Source organism: Lonchura striata, chromosome 12, assembly GCF_050655825.1.
Source record: "Lonchura striata isolate lonStrDom1 chromosome 12, ASM5065582v1, whole genome shotgun sequence".
NCBI lineage: Eukaryota > Metazoa > Chordata > Aves > Passeriformes > Estrildidae > Lonchura > Lonchura striata.
Genome location: NC_140714.1, coordinates 19,422,226 through 19,443,018, shown reverse-complemented (window position 1 = coordinate 19,443,018; position 20,793 = coordinate 19,422,226). Strand labels below are relative to the sequence as shown.

The window sequence follows — 20,793 nt, the reverse complement described above, 5'->3', positions numbered from 1 at the left end:
GCTCAGGAAAGAAATCATCAGGGTTGGTAAATGTGCCATCCACATTTGGCTTTGTTTTGCAGTTTGTGTACATTTCCTCCAACAACAAAAGACATTCCCATCCATAGGGTTACATTTTCCAGCAAGTTTTGCCACTAATTTGGACCTGTGGCTTTGTATCATGATCGAAACAGTGCTCAAAAACACACAGCCTTGACTGAAACACAAATAAGCCAATGCCCAGCTATCAGAAAGGTTCTTTCCTTGGCTGTTTGTAAAGGCAGATATTGGAAAAAAGCAGGATTTCTTACCTCAAAAATATAATCTTTTCCATCCTTCCCGTGTACAGCTTTAACAGCACAGATGTCCAAACCACCAAATATTTCAGAACAGGTGTCGACCCAAAGCTTGTACCTGTTTCACAGAAATAATTTGCTCTGTCAGTGTCTCATCAGGCTCTTGGTTTTCTAGAGGATCACCTAATAATGTATTTAACATTATATTCACCCTGAATTCAGAATTTTCACTACATTGGGTGGGTCTGGTCCCTATATCAGGAAAATGAGTCAGAGGCTCTATCCTAGATCATGGCCCAACTGTTTTCTAAAGGAACCAGGCTGGTTTTATTCCTACAGGACTGAGCAGAAGGAGAAATCCAGGCAGGAAAACTTTTCAGGTGATGCAGAAGGACCAAAAATATGACATTTTGTGGGTTGTGAAGCATGCAGACAAGAATTATGTTCTTTATGCAGGGTTATAGACAACTGCAGCAAAACTCAAGTGGAATTTAAATAATTCTAAAGAATTCTACAACTCCTAAAAAGGCTATTTCATACAGAGTTGGGCACAAATTTCTTCAGTTTATTTTGTAATGTCGTGGTAAGAGACTGAGTGTGGACTCTTTACCCATCCTACAAGCAACAATATGATTTATTTTCCTGTTTTCTCCATGAATAGAGAGATTATCTGACCAGCAAGGGGGATGAGGAGGGATTTACTCAGGAGAAGAGTGAGGCAATTCCTGTGACTCCTGTAGCACAAGCTCTGAGAGGCCAAAGGCAAGGACAGCAAAGGCACTGGGAATGTTCAGTGACTCCCAGCAGGGCTGGGCAGGGAGGAAATGATCCTGGAATGATGCAGGGTGATGTCACCAACTGAAGGTCATGATTTGCTAAAAAACCCCATTTCTAAAGCATTCATTTATCATGAATTTTCCTCTTTCCTTGGCTCACACTTGAGTCTGAAGCAGAGCTATTTCCTCTTCCAGCCCCTCTCCTGCTCCAGCCCTGGAGCCCTGATGATGGATTTGCCACCTCATAGGATTTTCCATTGAAAAAAGCCCCCACTGTAATAAACAAAGCATTTTATTTCATTGTGGGATCAAAGGAAATTCCTTGCTGGGCTGAGAGTCTGATTCATGTATAAATATCTTCAGTAAGAGCATCCTTTCCAAGTAAACTTATTAAGTCACATTCTTTGTATTTTCTTATGTCAAATCTGTTCCAATGGAAAAGTTTTTCTTTTAAGCAGAATACAAAGAAATTGATTTGAAAAGATCCTGATCGCATTATCTTAGCAATGAAAATAATTTTTTTTTTTTTTTCCTGTGAGAAACATGGTTTTTGTCCAATATAAGAGGTTTTTTTTTGGATGCCTGACAATTTCAACATCTGTAGATGCACTGGCTGACTGGACTTTTTGTATGCACTTGCTTATAAAGAACTTTTTTTTTTGGCTGTAAAATATTGTGTATCTTACATGAGGACAACAAAACTTGTCTTGAACAGTAAATATCTGGACTTGAAATGGAAACAAAACTGAGAACATTTTCTCTGAAACACTGCAACATCAATCAGATTTATGAAAGTATATTTAATAGCCCATCTTCTGCCAACAACCACAGAGCTGGAAAAATCCATTTGCAAAGAGAGTTTTTGGATGGAGCAGCCTGCAGTGTTTGAAACCCAAGGCTTACACAGTAGGTTTGACAAAAGGCCACGGGTTCTCTTTTCCCAGAGCCAGTGGGAGCAGCAGCAATAAAGGATAAAGGATAAAGGATTGCTCCCAGGGGGCAATACCAGGTGTGCCAGGTGAGGTGGGCACAGCTGGCACAGCTCTCTGGGCAGCAGGAGCTCTGAACAGGGGAAAATGAGGAATTGTGACCCTGAGATGTGCTGCTCCTCTGCCTCTCACTGTCCCTTCCTGCCACACTCTTCTTTCTTCTCTGAATTTCTGGGGTTTGTGTTCAGCCAGCAATGCCCACCAGGCAGTGCTGCCAAGGCACTTCCTCCCCATCCATGGGTGCATTGAAACCAAACTTCAGCGGATCTGATGGGTTTTGCTGCGCTGTGAACCTGCTGCAGCCCTGCAGAAAAGTCTCCTTTCCCCCTGTGTGCCCTGCTCTGCTGTGAGCACCCCATGGGCACTGCCACAGGAGCAGGGCTGTGCCACGCACCCCTTTCTCTCAGGGGCACACACCCACCCACCTTTCCGTGCTTGTGGCCTCACCAGCACCAAGGAACTTCCGTGTGGTTGGCCAGTGTGCTCATGGGAAAATCCCTATTCTGCTCTGACTTCCACTGATAAACAGGAGCAGGAGCAGAGCTCAGAGAGCATTTCCAGCATTTCCAGCAGGAGCAGGGCAAGGGGAGCATTTCCCATCCTCTGGCACTGCCTTCCTGGGGGCACAAGTGGAGTTTGTGTTCCACACAGCCCACGGGCTGTAATTACCCAGCCCAGAGCTCACTCTGCTGCTCCCTCGCAGGGAAGACATAACCTCACTTTCTAGAGGGAGGTGGGAGGGAGTGAGAAAGAGAAAATAATGTGGCTGCAGTCCATCCCCAGAGGGGAGATCAGTGAGGACACAGTCTAGACAGGGGTTGGACAGCAGGAGCTGGAATTCCCGTCTTTCTTGTTTTCACCTTTCCAGGGCAGGCAATGGTTCTGTTCCTGTGTCTCCCTCAGCTCGTAAGAGGCACCACGTTGTAGGTTCCAGGCTTTAAAAGAAACCCAAACAAACAACCCCACAAACTAGGACTACTGTTGAACTTTAAAGCACCTTTATATGACACTTTCATTGTACGGACTTTATTTCAGCTTCCGGTGGTGGCAGCCTTTGGAGAAGCTGAACAACAGAAAATCCATAGCCATTCTAAAGCCTCAGAGATTTAATTTAGCAGGGAAAAGAGGTTTATGTGTTGTGGAGCAAATGAGGGGGATTGAGAAAAGACTTCTGAGCTTCAAAGTGGTGCTGCATGAATGTTTTCAACTGGACTGGAGGAATTATCCAGGATAAGAATGGGAAAGAAAAGGAAAAGCACAGCAAACCAAAGTACAGAGCTGGAATGATGGCACAGGGGAAATAAAGCTTCAGTGTATCCCAGCAACAGGGGAAAAAGCCTCACAGTGCACTTCAGTGGAAATTCATAAAATGAAAAGTAAGGAATTTGGGATTGAAAGTAGGAAGGAGAAATGGGATTTAAATAGGCAAAGTGCAGACTGGATTGCTTGGTTATGTAGCAGGATGGTAGGATGTAGAAGGAGGAAAGTTTAAAAGAGGTGGGAGACTGGTGGGTAAGAGAGGGCAAAGGAACCAGGAGAAATGACTGACAGGTTAATCTGTGAAATTCAGTTTTCTGAAGGGAATTCCAGATATTTTCTCAGAGTAGAGGTGGATGTGGGAGCCCAAGGGCTCATGTAACACACCCAAGGCTGTGAGTGTGGGTAGGTAACTCTGAAGCCACGTGAACTCCTGGCTCTGCTCTTTCCCCTAACTGAGAGATCCCTTCTTCCCTGGACGAACACAATGCATGCACTGACTGTGAATTGTGCACCAACAATGGGATTCTTTTAAAATCCACTTCAAATAAAACTGTTCATTTTTAAATTACCTTTTACACGAGACTCCACTTACTTATCTGACATAGCAATTTGTTCCAGCATGGCAGAGCCCGTGTTTGTCTTCCAGTTCCCGGATATGGAAGTTCTCCTGAAAGGGGGAAAACATTACAAAGACAGGCAGTGGTTTCACATTGCCATTATCCAATGCCTCTGCTTTTCCCATGAGTGCAGCAGCAGTACTGACACCTTTTCCCCAGCTGGCAGCTTGTAACAGAACATCTGAACTGTGAGGGGTTGTAAAAGCATTGTCAGGATTACACTTTGTACTGGAGGTACAAAGAATGGCTGGGAAATTTCTGCTCCCCATTTGTTTATTTATGTTTTTTTTCCTAAAAACCCAGCTTGCTTTGATGAAGGGGCGGTGTTAGAAATGAGCTGGTGCCAGCTACAAAGGCACTGAATTATCTGTAACACACTGGTACTGCAAAGGTAAATGTCAAGAAGCTTCAGCTTCTCCTTTCAAACCCACCCCACTGTGTCCCAACACTCAAAAAGCAACATATTTCTGTTTCTCACTCTGAAGTGATTTCAGATGTGTTTTGGAGCTGAATTTTGGTTTCTCCTCCAGTGTTCACTCTTTGCTTTTTACTGATATAACCTAAACACTCTATGTCAATTCACCTTCTTCTATTTAACCTCTAAGAAAGAAAAAAACAACAAAAAAAAACATGTAAAGGTTTTTTTCCCCCCCTCTGCAGACCTTAGGGCTGAGAAGATTGCTGCTTTGTGAAAGCTAAATGCTGTACTGGGAACAGGCTATGGATACGAGTTATGAAGTGTTTCCAGTTAGTAAAATCAAGGGAACATCTGCAATGCATTAAAACTGCATCAGGCAGCAGCCAGGGCTTTCTCTCCATTTTCCATTAAGTTAATTACGAGGGTCAGTAGCAATTGTAGGGGAATGTTGACTTTTCTCTGGGACCCTCATAAAATTTAAAGCATAAAGTTCTTCTGTGATGGCATGTCCTGTGTTGTGGGGAGAAAAGAGAAAGGGAAGGGAAGGGAAGGGAAGGGAAGGGAAGGGAAGGGAAGGGAAGGGAAGGGAAGGGAAGGGAAGGGAAGGGAAGGGAAGGGAAGGGAAGGGAAGGGAAGGGAAGGGAAGGGAAGGGAAGGGAAGGGAAGGGAAGGGAAGGGAAGGGAAGGGAAGGGAAGGGAAGGGAAGGGAAGGGAAGGGAAGGGAAGGGAAGGGAAGGGAAGGGAAGATGGTGCTTGTTGAGTGCTGAGTCTAAGGAAACCTTGTCCAGAAAAGAGGTTGTGTTGTGATTTCTGCTCAGTTTTGTAAAGGTGGTGTTTATGTACATATGCCTGCTTAAAAATTAATAATTTTAGGCTCATTACCACTCCATACAGACATTTGGCATCTGACAGAAAATCCCTCAAATCACAGTTCAATCCCCTTAAAGACTTCTCAGCGGGAATTCATCAGAATGTACTCTTCTGGGTGTCTTTCAGGAAGGAAGATGTGACCAAATCAGGGGAAATAGTTATCCTGAAGGCTTTTAACCAGTATTTAACTCAAGATGCTCAGCTTCAGTGATGGAATCCCAGCACCACTGACTAGAGAGGCAAAGATGGCCAGATTTAAGACCTATTTTCCCTCCACACTAGGAAAAGCTCCTTCAGAAGTCTCCAAATGGATGCTTGGCTGGCTGTGAGGATGCTGCAGGGGTCAGAGGAGGGCTGGGGGATGCTGTGGACACAGAATTAACTGGTGACATCTCAGGAGATTGTGGGTTTTATACAGATAAACTCCAGAATGAGAGAGCATGGTGAACTGATCCAAAACTGCCCAACCAGACACCCTAAGCCCTAGAGATGATTTCTGTAATTATATATATATGAAACATGTAGGTTTCCCACCCTTCTTCACTTCTGATAATTGCCAAGAGTCTTTCACATCATTATTTCCTCCTCTTTTCTTCCTCTTAACCAAACACTGAACAATAAATAAAACAACTCCTACACCTTTAAGTGCTTTACACTTAGGCTTAACATGTTTGCACTCGATTTGGTCTTTGCAAGAAGGAAGAACTGTTTTAGAATTGCTAAACAATTCATAGTAACTTGAGCTTCCCCTTTTCCAACACCTTCCTGCTTTATTTAGTAGCATTTGCAGTATCCAATCCAAATTGCTGGGACAGGGACTTGTCATCAGAAAAATATGCAGAAATGTCTGCCTACTATTCTTGGGTAGGCAGCCTGCTCTGTGGTTTGATCCTCCAGCACTATTCCTTTGCTTGATGTGCTTTACTATTGGTTTATTGACCTTTTGATCAAAGAAATTTAAGCCCTGGACTCACAGTCCTGCTTTTGGAGGGGAGATTTAGATACAGAGCTTTTGTATTTCTGTTTTTCTACATAGTGTGTGACCATTTTAAACTGGATTTCCTTGAAGTCAGCTGAATGCTGCCCGGGTGCCCAGGGCAGTTAAGTGTGTGTCACACAGCCTCTGGAGGGGCTGTGGTATTTACAGGGATCCAGTCCTGCTTTTTTGGCCATAATCTGTACTGACAGATGATAAGCACCAGTGTTTGGTGACTCATGGATCCACTTAAACCACAATTTCCCACAGAATTATAAAACTGAGGCTCTTAATAACTCTCTTTAAACTACAAAAACAAATGTTCAGCTGGTATTTTTTGTGGTGGCTCTCTAAGTGCTCTGTTCCTGTGTCACAGAGCAAAATGAGAACCAGCTGTAGAACAATATTCTACTGACATCATGTATATGTATGTGCACATGAAAAATTCTTCAGACGTTTGGTAAATCTTCTCCTTTCCACGCTGCTTTGTAATAATGAATCCGTATTTCATTATGGTGTGTTATTTAAGCCTATGAAAGAATCTGGAGAAAAAAATGATCGCTAGGCTTTTAGCATTTGGATGAACCCAGAGTTTCTGAGGAGAAACTTTAAAATAAATAAAAGGTAGGAGGAACAGGCTGTCATTTTAACTTATTTTTGCTATCCCTTAGTCCAACTGCTTCTTCTGCAGAGAAGAAACATTTATGTTTCAGTATGATAAATTTACCATGGCTGACTCTACCAAAATTATTCCTGATGCTGAACAGCATTTAAATTTCAAGTCAAAGGGAAAAAAAAAAAAAGTGTGACTGTCTTCTACAAAATGCTGTGGTGCAATTTCTATCACAGGGGATGAGCTCAATATTGCATTGGTACCTGGCCACGTATTGGAGCCATGAAGAGCTGGGCCTTATCCCTAAACTCTGCCCTTGGGAGCTGTAAGAGTGGGAAAAATCAGCTCTGTTTGTTTGGGAAGGGGAAAGGTGGGCAGCACAACACAAGGAATCTGCCTGTCAAAGCACTGCCAGGAGAGAAAAGAGAGGAAAAGAGAGAAAAGAGGGAACAAGAGAGAAAAGGCCCATCCAGGCTGGGGCTGGGAGTGGGGCCAGAGCAAGGCAATGGCGCTGAGGAGAATCCTGGGGCTGAGGAACATCCTGGGCATGGGGAACAGCTCTGGCATGAGGGGTGAGGGTGAGGCACAGCAAGGATGGAGCAGCCTGGACAGACAGCAGGACTGGAGCAAGGCACAGCCCACACAGGAGGAGAGAGGGGACACTGGTGGTGCTGCCAGAAAAGGAGGATGGGTGTCCTCAGAGAGGGGGAAAGCCAGGGAAAGGCAGGGCTGGAGCAGCAGTGTGAGACAAACAAGCAGAGGTGGAATGAACCCTCCTGGGAAGGCTGGGGGAGAAAAGCTGTAGCATCTGCTTAAGGTTCTCAAGCCTGGGGGTAGGTGGGGAGCACACCTGAGTTCCACAGGGAGCTTAAATCACAGCCCTGTGTCACCAAAAACACTGCATAACAGAATATTCCAGACACCTCTGCATCCTTGTGAGCTTTTTGAGTGTCCTGCCATGGTCACTGTGCAACTCAAATTTCCAACAGCTGATTCTGCAATGCTCAGTGAATTCTGGGTTAAGAAGGACTGGGTGTCCACACTGAGGGTGGGTCTGACCCATGGGAACTGTGTTCCCACCAGATCTGTGCTCTCCTGAGCCCCTCGTGTGAGGGAGCAGTGATTTCTGAGCTGCTTTGGGAAGGTCAGTCCTTGGATGTTCTTTCCCAAGTGCCCCTTGGTGCCAGGGCAGGACACAGCAGCAGATCTGGCTGGGTCGGGGCTCCAGAGCGTGTGGCCTTCCCATATCAACCTCAGGGGAGAAATTCTTCCCCTTCTCCCACCCTGGACCAAAGCTTCTATTTCCTCATGGCTGTTCTAAATGATTTGATTCTTAACATCAACCCTGTCTTTTAAATTATAAAGCAGTTTATGGATTTGCTTTAACCAGCTTCAGCTTCTTTCAGTATTTGTGGTTTGCTTGCAATTCTTTAGTGATAAAGAACCTGACTGTACCCTACAGATGATTTACCAGGATTCACTGATCCCTCCAGTGTTCAGGAGTTCCTTGAGAAATACCCCTGTGTTTGGATGTGGGTGTGGATATGTAACTGTGTATTTTTATCCATGTTCTGGTACATTTTCCCTGCCTCAGCTTGGTAAGTGTGAGGGAACTAAGGCATGAGATGATCCATCTTGTCACAAAATGAGAAAAGAAATAAGTGTTTGTCAGATTACAGTGCCTGATAATTGAAAGAGAAAAATCTGCATAAACACAGGCACCAGAGCTCAACTGCTGCATCACAGCTCAGAGTGCTGCCCCAGTTTGAAGCTGAAATATCCCCCAAGCCTTTCCTTTAGCCATGGCCTTTAAACAAACACCTGGGCTCTAACACAAGCAGAGTTTTTCATGAGCTCTGTGGAGGTCACTGCACAATTGGATTGTTTCTTTGATGGGTTATGTTGAAAGGAGAGGACTTTGTTCCATTAAAGTGTGACAGTTCAGGTTTGTGTGAATGAATGCCATCCAACTTATCATCAGAGGGGAGAAGAAAAATTTGAAGAAAAAGTCTCCTCAAACTGATGAAAAGGTACGAAGAAATCTGAATTAACAAGTCCTCTGTGAAACCAAACCCTCTTCCAACTGCTCCTTTCTTTAAATGAAAATAATGAACACAAGTTAGCAGCAAAACCCCTCTGGCAGGCTCACCTGGTGTCCCATCCCCCTCCTCCCAGCCACAGTCAACTGATAAAAAGAATTTTGATAAATCCAGAAAACTTAAAATACTCTTTCCAGAGAGTGTGACAAGGGAGGCACCACCTCAGAGACTCATCCAACACCCTTTAATCTCACTGGTGCTTATCAATTTTGAAACAAAAGCAGGAAAGAACATAAGGATTTGGCTCACATGTATGCCTTGTAGTTACTGCCTATTTTTTGGATCCTGATGTCATATTTGGAGTCTATGAAGGGCTCAGTGGTGGCGTAGGTCTGAGTGAGTGCTACCACGCTGGCTATGTCCTGAAAATCGTAGTGGTTGTCTACCTTGATCTGGAGCCATCAAGCCACAAGAACACAGCACAGACAAAAGAAGAAAAGAGTAATTAGGAATAAAATGTGGAATTTGGTTGCAAATGGCATTTGTGAGAAGCACGTTTTTGACAACATTAAAAAAACCTGATATTTAATCTGATTTCTAGGTTCTGTAACATTCCTGCTTTAAAATATCTATTTTTCTAGGCAAAATATTACCTGCCCTGCTCATTTGGAGAAAGCAATTTGCAGGCACTGGAATTTTATTTTGGGGAGTTTTTTGTGTTTTTTGTTGTTTTTTTTTTTTTTTTTTTTTTGGTTTTGGGTTGTTTTTTTTTGTTTTTTTTTGGGGTTTTTTTTTGTTAGCCAATTATAGATCTGCAGGCCTCAATTTTTTTTTTTTTTAGGTGTGACATGCAATTCCAATGGATGTAGATTCTTGTTGGTTCTGTAAATTGCTCTGGTAACTGAATAGATGTGGAGCCCACCAGGAATTCTCACATCATCCCATCAGCTTTTCCCATGAGGGAGGAGCTGAGGGGTCCTGATATCCTGGGGAGGGCAGGTGCACAGGGAGCACAGAGGGTGGGCTCCAGGCAGCAGATTTTATTCTCATTTTCCATTTGGGAATATTTCCATTTTACATTATTCTCATTTCCCCCCCTGCTCTGAAGGAGCTGGGCTTTCCAGAGTGGGATTTCCCAGGTGTGGAGCACTCTGCTGAGGTGCTGAGTGGCACTAAAACCATCAGCCTTTACACCTTGAAGGGAGGGGGATGGACAAGTGGGGAACACTGATCATGGGGAGAGGAGAAGGAGATTTTGGAGGGCAGAGGGAGGACAGAGACATCACCTCTGGGCAGGGAGGGCAATCCCTGTGAGGAACTCCGGGCTGGGCAAGCAGGCTGAAAGGGGCTCGGGAGAGAAGCCTCGGGCAGGTGGGAAACAGGAAAGTGGCTCTGCCCCAAAGGGATTTCAGAGTGCTGAGGAGCAGGCAGGCTCAGGAGTTCCCAGGGTGGCCAACATGGGGAGATTGCAGCTCTTTGCAAGCCCAGCATCCTGCTTGCTTCTCCTTCTCCTGGGACTGCAAAACCTGAGGGCCACCGCTGGGAGGTGGCACAATAAATGGAATTTGGTGGAGATAAAAGCCTGAGCCTAAGTATCCGCCCCCAGCTCTCAGATGGAGAAAGATAGAGAGTAATTTGCTATTTGAGGGCCACAAACCAGACACAATTTCAACTTGATTTTCTGAGGACTGACTGGCCTGTGTGGTTCTAACTGGGACCTCTGGAGATGCTGCTGCCAGCAGTGCCCTCAGGGAGGGCTGGGCTTCCAGGGGAACCTTCCTTTGCTCTGTGATTGCATTTAATCTTGGAGGGTTTTAAATATGTCGTAGCTAAAAGAAAAAATCATTTCTAGACATTTGATATGAGGAACATTTCTGTGCATTATTTCCCTTTTCCTCTAAATGAGAGGTGAATATTCAAAGTACAGCATAAACATTCTAACACTTTACATATGCGATCCACAGAAAGTGCAGTTTAATTAGTGGTTCAGTCTGCCCTCAATTAAATTGGCTGCTGGACTTCCAGTGATTTACTAAATATGAAACAAAGCAAAACAGTCATAGGCAAAAAATAGCATACAGTACAAGCTGTAATTAAATCAGTTTTCTATTTCGAAGTAGTGGCAAATATTATGTTCATGGAGCTTTGAAGATTCAGGATGATAAATGTAACTATTCTCTGATTGTTTTAAAATCTAACCACTTCTAGCACTGAAGTGTTTTCAGTGAGTGAAATTACCCTGCAAGGAGTAGAAGTTTTCACTGATAGCAGTGAAAATGGGATTTAAATGCTCTCCCATCGGCCCTTCACTGTGAGATAAGTGACACCAAAACATCTGTACTCACCACTGAAAGGCAATTACTTTGGAGAAAGAAAGCAGCAATTATACAAAGGTATGAAACAATCACACACAACACATCAAGATAGGAAATCAACATTCAGTATCAAACTGAAACCAACAAAGAACCAAGGCAAAACCTTCCCACATTCCCAGCTCCAAAAAGTTGGATTGTGCAACAGACCTTGACTCTTGAAGAGTTTCAGTGCAGACAATACATTAATAAACAAGGTTTTCCTTCAGAAAGCATCTCAGCACAGTTCAAAGCACATCCCACACAGGGCAACTCTCAAACAGCAGAGGCCTCGTTGTAAAAATACTTTGGGCATGTTTAATTTCCTAAAGAGAGATGCTTTCTGAAGCATGGACAGGCAGAGATTTGCAAGGGGGGATCCGAGACAGAGTTTGGGTAGACCAGAGGTCGAATCTCAGGGAAGGAAGGAGCGTGCACAGGTAAGGGACAAACCCCAGGCTCCCAACATGCAACAAGCAGCATCTGCACCTTTCCCATGCCTGAGTGAGCATGTCCAATCTTCACAACAACAGGAAAGGTTGGCATTGTGAGCTGGGGGGAAACAAAACAGGAACATTAGAGAAGAGAGCGACCACGAGCTCAGTGATTAAACAGCATCATCTAGGGAAGTTATTGAAACACGATCATAATGTGGCCAAAGCTGCTCTGGCCATGTGGAGCCTCAAGCTCTTCATCCTCTGTGTTCTGGTGACTTACTGGGTGTATTTTCTGACCACAGTGTTATTCCCGATACAACCAGTTGGTGTTCTCCATTTTTTTTAATCTTAACATTTTTTGTATGCTTCTTAACTCCACTTTTTAAACTGAATTCTTGCTGTTTCCTATTTTAAGTTTAGCTTCTGTGTTTTCTGACCCACAAACTCACTCTCCAAGGCTGTAATCAGTAACGATGCCAAATTAACCACCTTTTCCCCTTCATTTCCACTATTCAGCAGGGCTGTAAATATATTTTCTGGCCACATATGAAAGCAGTGATGTCTAATTCACAAAAACTTGCTTTAGAGGCAGGTCCTAGCTTGTGATACACAACATCCGAGTTTTCTAGGGAAGGTTCCAGCTTCTGCCCAGAATGCAGGGAATAATTTGGAATAATCCAACCACTGAGTAGGAAGTCAAATATACAGAAGTATATGAAAACACTTTAACCAGTGAAATGGGAATACTTGTCTCTCAAAAAGTGACCACTTTCACTTCCATCATTCACTTGAAAAAGTTTGAGATCTCCCAGCCATGGCCATGGTTGGCACTGCTTTTTTCCCACTTGAAATTTGTACCTATGGAACGTCTATCACTCAAGTACAAACCTCATTTCACAGAAGAGGTTTATAACCAGAAATAAAAAGCTGAACACCTTCAACATGTAATTAAACTGGGCAGCAGCAGGACAGTGTTACAGGCTCCAAACCCTTCCTTTAGTGCCACATTCAAGCACAATTAATACAGAGGCAAAGCCGATGCTCTGGAACATAAACTAAGAATTGTTAGAGGTTTTATGAGACACTGATTGGTTTCAGAATAACCAGAAGCACTTGCATTACACAGTAAAAGTCACTCCTACAGGAATTTAGGAATGAAGTTCTTGTTAACTGCAGCAACCAAAGTTCCTGCTTAGTCAACATCCAGTCACTGGTGTTTCAGGTTTTAAACCAAGGTCTTTTTTTCAGTTCTTGGGAGTAGGAGGGGAACAAATCATTGCCAGACTGGATATTCATCAGGGCAGCAGCACATTTCTGTGTCTGAGCTGCAAACCACTGCAGTGGGGTTTGTAATGGAAGTGCTGCAGACCTCTGAGCACAGCAGTGCACATGGCACTCCTGTAATTAACAGGGCCACGGATCTTCCTGTGATCCCAAACCTGTGGAATCCTCTGTGGGCCACAGCAACCAACACAGCTCACATTAAAAGAAAGAAGAAAAAAAAAAAAGAAAGAAAAAAAATGCAGTAACATCATTTTCTCTGGACCCTGATCCTGAGATTCCACGTGCTCCACCACATCCCAGCCCAGACTGAAGGAAGAGGCTCTGGATACTGCAGCTCAAACTTCAGAGAGGAAAAAACCAGGCAGGGAAAATTCAATGATCCCAGCACTTTTCTTGTTTGTAGCTGTCCCTGGGACAGGTTCATGAAGTTCAGCAGTTGTTATTTTGGGGGTTGAGCAGCTTTTCCTTTACTGCTGCTCTGATTTTTATTATCCCAGTCTTCCCTCTGCCATGGTGCAGCACGTCTCTGCCACCAGCCCATGGCCAGGGGGTTGTTCTGCCAAGGAAACCTGAAATGTCCCATGGAAATCAAAGAAAACCTGACTGAATCCTCCCATCCCCTTTCCCAATCTGCTCTTTTCTGGTCATTTTGGCAGAACAGGCACTCCTCAGACCATTCCTGCATTTGGTGAACATTATATATTATACAAGTGTGGTAATGACAGTGAATATTTACCAGCTACATGGATTTCCCTTGAATTTGCATTATAATTACTGATAATTGTTATCATTTATCATTTATATTATAATTAGTGTTATAAAAGCTGTTTGAGGAGAAAAAGCCTGTTTGCAAAAATACTGTGGATTTTTTGAAAGCTTTCTTAAAATCAGAAAAGTAAAAATTCTACATTCTAAGAATTCAGAAATTTAACTCTGGCAATTAAAAACTGAGGGGGAAAACCTAAAGAGCAGCCAAAAAAAATTTGAGAAATCTGCCAAGTTCATAAATGTGAGAGATGAAAAGGTCTGCACTGCATGAGCCCTTCCACACACATATAATATCCACAAAATACAGCAGAATAAAAAATAGGATTACCAGGAGTTTTAACTTAAATAGAAACACAATAAACTACTGTTATTAATGAGATAGAAACCAGAATATTTGGCAAATGTGGAATAAATTTTTCAAAATGCATAGTCATATACAAATATCACTGGATTGGTAATAAATATTGGTAGCAACTGGAAAAACTCCTGGCTCATTGTGGGAACAGATATGCAAGCAGCTGAGGAACACACTGACAGTGGCCAATCCAATGCCTTTAATCAAAATAACAACAGGGAAAACTCAAATTTTATCCAGGGAGGATAAATGTTACTTCTAGATGAGCATAAAAATCTAAAAAGCCAGTTCATTTCATTATTCCCTTATTGATGTCACAACAGCAAGGAAAATTATTATTAATGATAGTTTCTTAGCGTTTCATCTGCATCAACTTTTAAAATTTAGGAATTTTTTTGCACTATGAGCTTAAAAGGCAAATAATTTATTGTATCAATCTTCAGTATCTGGCCACCTAAAGATTTCAGAACTGTGATTAGCTTGTTTTTACTGTAGAAAGGAATGTTCTAGTTTGATAAATTCCACAGTACCCCCAATATCAGCCTGGCTAATCTGTGGCACAGGTAATTCAGTGACCCAGTAGGTGGCCACAGAATTAACCAGCACAGTCCCCATCTGGATTGTTCTTTGCATTTTTCCATATGAAGTGGAGATCCCTAACCTCTTCTACTGCAGAAATTTTCTTGAGTTTCTTAGTCTGGTTAATAGAGTGTCATCTTACAATTCTAAGTCTAGAAATTTAAAATAAAACCTTCAAATTTCAGCTTCGTACACTGTAGTGCTCAATGGTTTATAAATTCTACTGCAATTTAAATATTTTTGAACAATTACAATACAAGCTGGGTTTTTTTCCCAAGAGATATAATTTGAATTCTTCTAAATTTACTTTTAATTCTTTTAACTGAGACATAGTGTGAAATACAATCAAAGACTTCTATAAAAATAGAACCAGGCAAAGATTATCTGAAAAAAAAAAAAAAAGTCAAAAAAACCCCTCTGCTGGCAACAATACAGACAACAGAGTTTTCTGAAGGTGGTATTCACCCTGCTTTCATGTCCTCGGGGTTGAGCTGACTAAAAAAGCCACAATAGGAAAAAAAAGAGGGGGCGGAGAAGCAGTGACAAAAAAACCCCAGATGTTGCATAAACATGACTTACCTCAAGTTCAATGTTTAAATATTTATCTTTCCAATAATCCCCAAGCAAAGTTCATTTAACCACTCTAGTTCCATGTAATTTATTTGTGGAATATGCATCAGCCTAAATCTAATTTTGCTCTGCTTACTTTGGAGAAAGGAAATTAAAAGTGAAATAATGAAGGTGGCCTTTTATTCTTTTTTTTTTTCTTTCCCAGAAACAGGCAGGAAGAGCCCTAAATCAATAAACAAGCAGCAGATGTACTTTCTCTGGTCTGTTTGGTTTGCAGAAAACACAATTTCCAGATCGAGTGGGGGCTCAGCCAGGCAGGAGCTTTGTCACCAGCAGGGCCAGCCCAGCCCTGGCCTCTCAGCAGAAAACCCCACACCCCACCAGCTGCTGGCCTCAACAAACACAGGCACAATTTTGGGGATGTGGAGCCACATTTTCCCCTTGGCAGCTAGAAGTAGGTGTAAAACTCTCTCTGCAAGGAGTAAGGTTTGATACCTACAAGCCAAGGGGGAGGCTGAGGTGATTTGTTCCATCATTTTAGTTAGGGCAGAGAGACAACTAAAAGTACAAGAGGATAAAAAGAGTAGAGCTTAAATTTATTAGCGGGAGAGGAAAATGTGCCTGATCTGTGTGTCCTTGACCCAAAATTGAAGGTTGAAGTGGTTTGTGCAAGTGTAACACAGGTGCCAGGGTCACCTGGGTTCCCAGGGCCATGGGAGGGAATTGGTGCAGAATGGGAGTTCTGAGCTCCCTGTGACCCTGCCAGCAGCACCTGGAGGGGCTGGAGCTGCACAGAGCAGCCCCACGTGCCCCCCAAAATCAGCCCAGGCTGGAGAGGGCCCTGGGGATGGAGTCACTCCACCAGACCACCAGGAGATCCCCCTAAGATGCCTTTGCCCCCACAACTGGTGTGTCTGTTAAAAAATCCCAGTGATCTCAATGAACAGAGTGATCTGGTGGCAGAAAGTCTGCTGATAGCAAACCTGCACAGCATGAAAACAGAAATTGTCATTAGGAAGGAAAACACAAAGTGTACTTGCAGTGAAACAATGGGAGCAGCTCCCACAGAGCTCTGGAAGAAACTCTGAAGACAAAAACTCTGCAGAAACAAATTCTATTTTGATTCTGGCGTGTCAGTGTTTAAATCATCCTTCCACCAGCTGTTTGGAAAACTGCTTCCTCGAAAGTCAAGTCACACTTTGCCACCTTATAAAACAATTACCTAAATTGCTGTGCCTATAACCTGTAAGGATTTTTACTGGAGTGTTTCAGAAGTGACAGCCCTAAATACCCTCCTGTTTGAAGCAGGCTGTAGCTCATACAGAGGCACTGGAATTTAAAATCCATAAAAGCTCACCTATTTTGTGAAATGCTATTCTGAATTTTCAACATGATTGTACAGGTGAGGTACAGGATGTGTAGTGTGACTTCATCAGGTAAAATGAAAGTAGATTTTAGAAGTAATTGCAGTGCCAGATGAGAGCCAGGGAGGAAAGAACCAAGTCAAAGCATCGAGTAGGCAACAGATAAGTTATGAGTTGTTGGAATCTAAAACCCAATGAACACTCAGAACTTTGGGCCTGTAAGCCAAAGCTTAGAATTAAACACAAGATTTGACCTGAAACCTTGGAAAAGGCTTCCAAAGTTAAGTGCTAGAAGAAAGAATGTAGATTTGCAGTTTAAAACAGAGACATGTTAAGCTAAGTAAAAGAAAGTTTAGAGTTCTAGAGTTTAAAATATAGAAAAAATAAAAGTAGCTACAGAAGTAAACAAGGAGTTTAGAATGCAGTACTGTAGGTTTGTGTGTCATAACATGATTAGCTAAAAACAAGTTACACTGTAGCATGAGTCCATAAAACAAAATAATTAAAGATTAGGTGAAAATCATAAATATCCTTATTAGCAGTATTTTATTAGTCAATAACTCCCTAGAAAGTATTGTAACTAAAGGTCTTGTGACCTTCTGAGCCATGCTGTAATGATGTGAACCGAATTCACCCTTCCTACCTATGTAGAAGCTAAGAAAAATAAACCACATCATCAAAATAATTCAGAGGGCCTGTCTCAAATTCCTTCCAAAATTCCCCACAAGTGAATTATCACAATGGGTGTGGAAACTCCTGACCGCTACTGTTCTCAAGTAAGATTCATTTGCCACAATGAAGAGAAAATCAGATTGATATGGATAAAAAATTGTACTCTGTGTGCTGGCAGGAGTAAAGTACGGAGCAGGCAGCCAAAGGAGGAGACTCTGAGTAGACTCAAACTTCCTGACAGCTGGAAGAGACAATGAGATGGCTGTGGCACTTCCCATGCCAATGAAAAAACATTTTAAAAGATGTCTGGATAATCCCTGTGCAGCAGAGCTCAGCGTGCCCTGACACAGCTCCCAGGCTCCATCCCAGCAGAGCAATGCTGGAGAGGAGCAGTGCCCAGGGATGGACAGAGTGAGCAGTGCCCAGGGATGGAGAGAGTGAGCAGTGCCCAGGATGGAGGGAGTGAGCAGTGCCCAGGGATGGAGGGAGTGAGCAGTGCCCAGGGATGCAGAGAGTGAGCAGTGCCCAGGATGGAGGGAGTGAGCAGTGCCCAGGATGGACAGACTGCACAGTGCCCAAGGATGGACAGAGTGAGCAGTGCCCAGGGATGCAGAGAGTGAGCAGTGCCCAGGATGGAGGGAGTGAGCAGTGCCCAGGGATGGAGGGAGTGAGCAGTGCCCAGGATGGACAGAGTGAGCAGTGCCCAGGATGGACAGAGTGAGCAGTGCCCAGGATGGACAGACTGCACAGTGCCCAGGATGGAGGGAGTGAGCAGTGCCCAGGATGGAGGGAGTGAGCAGTGCCCAGGGATGGAGGGAGTGAGCAGTGCCCAGGGATGGACAGAGTGAGCAGTGCCCAGGGATGCAGAGAGTGAGCAGTGCCCAGGGATGCAGAGAGTGAGCAGTGCCCAGGATGGAGGGAGTGAGCAGTGCCCAGGATGGACAGACTGCACAGTGCCCAAGGATGGACAGAGTGAGCAGTGCCCAGGGATGCAGAGAGTGAGCAGTGCCCAGGATGGAGGGAGTGAGCAGTGCCCAGGGATGGAGGGAGTGAGCAGTGCCCAGGATGGACAGAGTGAGCAGTGCCCAGGATGGACAGAGTGAGCAGTGCCCAGGATGGACAGACTGCACAGTGCCCAGGATGGAGGGAGTGAGCAGTGCCCAGGATGGACAGACTGCACAGTGCCCAGGATGCAGAGAGTGAGCAGTGCCAGGGATGGAGGGAGTGAGCAGTGGCAAGGATGGAGGGAGTGAGCAGTGCCCAGGGATGGAGGGAGTGAGCAGTGCCCAGGGATGGACAGAGTGAGCAGTGCCCAGGGATGGAGGGAGTGAGCAGTGCCCAGGGATGGACAGACTGCACAGTGCCCAGGGATGGACAGAGTGAGCAGTGCCAGGGATGGAGGGAGTGAGCAGTGCCCAGGATGGAGGGAGTGAGCAGTGCCCAGGGATGGAGAGAGTGAGCAGTGCCCAGGATGGAGAGAGTGAGCAGTGCCCAGGGATGGACAGAGTGAGCAGTGCCCAGGATGGAGGGAGTGAGCAGTGCCCAGGATGGACAGAGTGAGCAGTGCCCAGGGATGGAGGGAGTGAGCAGTGCCCAGGGATGGACGGAGTGAGCAGTGCCCAGGGATGGAGAGAGTGAGCAGTGCCCAGGATGGACAGAGTGAGCAGTGCCCAGGGATGGAGAGAGTGAGCAGTGCCCAGGGATGGAGGGAGTGAGCAGTGCCCAGGATGGAGGGAGTGAGCAGTGCCCAGGGATGGAGAGAGTGAGCAGTGCCCAGGGATGGAGGGAGTGAGCAGTGCCCAGGGATGGACAGAGTGAGCAGTGCCCAGGGATGGAGGGAGTGAGCAGTGCCCAGGGATGGAGGGAGTGAGCAGTGCCCAGGGATGGACACAGTGAGCAGTGCCCAGGGATGGAGGGAGTGAGCAGTGCCCAGGGATGGAGGGAGTGAGCAGTGCCCAGGGATGGAGGGAGTGAGCAGTGCCCAGGGATGGACAGACTGCACAGTGCCCAGGATGGACAGAGTGAGCAGTGCCCAGGGATGGACAGAGTGAGCAGTGCCCAGGGATGGACAGACTGCACAGTGCCCAGGATGGACGGAGTGAGCAGTGCCCAGGGATGGACAGACTGCACAGTGCCCAGGATGGAGGGAGTGAGCAGTGCCCAGGGATGGAGGGAGTGAGCAGTGCCCAGGATGGACAGACTGCACAGTGCCCAGGGATGGACAGAGTGAGCAGTGCCCAGGGATGGACAGAGTGAGCAGTGCCCAGGGATGGAGGGAGTGAGCAGTGCCCAGGGATGGACAGACTGCACAGTGCCCAGGATGGACAGAGTGAGCAGTGCCCAGGGATGGACAGAGTGAGCAGTGCCCAGGGATGGACAGACTGCACAGTGCCCAGGATGGACGGAGTGAGCAGTGCCCAGGGATGCACAGAGTGACCAGTGCCCAGGATGGACAGAGTGAGCAGTGCCCAGGATATTCCCAGCATCCTGAATTATCCTGGAATCCCGAGTTTTCCTGAAATCCTGTGTTTTCCTCAGCCCTGGGTTTTCCTCAGCTTTGAGTTTTCCTCAGCCCTGGGTTATCTTCAGCCCTGGGCTATCTTGAAATCTTGGGTTATCATCAGCTCTGGGATATCCCCAGCCTAGGTTTATCCCAGCCCTGGTTTATCTCAGCCGTGGTTTATCCCAGCCCTGGGTGTTCCAGCCCTGCTTTATCCCAGCCGTGGTTTATCCCAGCCCTGCTTTATCCCAGCCGTGGTTTATCCCAGCCGTGGTTTATCCCAGCCGTGGTTTATCCCAGCCCTGCTTTATCCCAGCCCTGCTTTATCCCAGCCGTGGTTTATCCCAGCCCTGCTTTATCCCAGCCGTGGATTATCCCAGCCCTGCTTTATCCCAGCCCTGCTTTATCCCAGCCATGGTTTATCCCAGCCGTGGTTTATCCCAGCCCTGGGTGTCCCTGCAGCCAAAGGCTGAGGGTGACAGGAGGGATGGGCAGGTGGGAAGGGCAGGAGCCCCCCAGGGCAGAGCTGCCCTGGCACGGCTGCCCCTCCCCGCCGAGCTCTCAGGGTGATGTCCCTCATTCATTCCTCTGTCACCTGTCACCTCCAGAGGGCAAAATATCCCAAACTCTGGGGCCCAGGGGAATCTTCCAACAGCAGGAGCCCAGTGGATTTAGTGCAGGACTCTGGGGGCTGTTAGAAGACAGTCAATGATGGTAATTAATGCCCACACTGCTGTTGGTGGGCACTGATCATTGGAAAAAATAACAAAAATAACGTGCATCCTACACGTTCAGTTGAAATATTTAATTTTCTTCTATATCTAGAAGATAGTGGACAACTAATTTGTAACTTGTTGTAGAATAATTTTGAAATTTTTTTCTGAGCATAATATTCTTCTATTGATTATATAATTAATTTGATTGTACTAGGTAGAAAAGTCTTCAGGACACTCAGAACATAGCTGGATGTGTTGTTCTGGAGAATCCTGGACAAAATGTTCCTTAGGGACCTGTAGAGAAGAGTGTTTGCCCAACATATTACTTTATTATTTTAATTTTGTGAATTGAATTTCATATTGA

General features: G+C 45.1%; 1 protein-coding gene across 1 annotated transcript in view; it reads right to left on the bottom strand.

Moving 5' to 3' along the window:
• SYN2 (synapsin II) overlaps window positions 1–20,793 on the bottom strand; it is a 164,511-nt gene that overhangs the window by 28,191 nt on the left and 115,527 nt on the right. The window contains exons 6-9 of the mRNA XM_021530459.3: window positions 11,674–11,736; window positions 9,143–9,285; window positions 3,893–3,967; window positions 291–393 (exon numbers count right to left, since the gene is read on the bottom strand). Coding sequence (XP_021386134.1) covers window positions 291–393; window positions 3,893–3,967; window positions 9,143–9,285; window positions 11,674–11,736 — 384 coding nt within the window. The remainder of the gene's footprint in view (window positions 1–290; window positions 394–3,892; window positions 3,968–9,142; window positions 9,286–11,673; window positions 11,737–20,793) is intronic.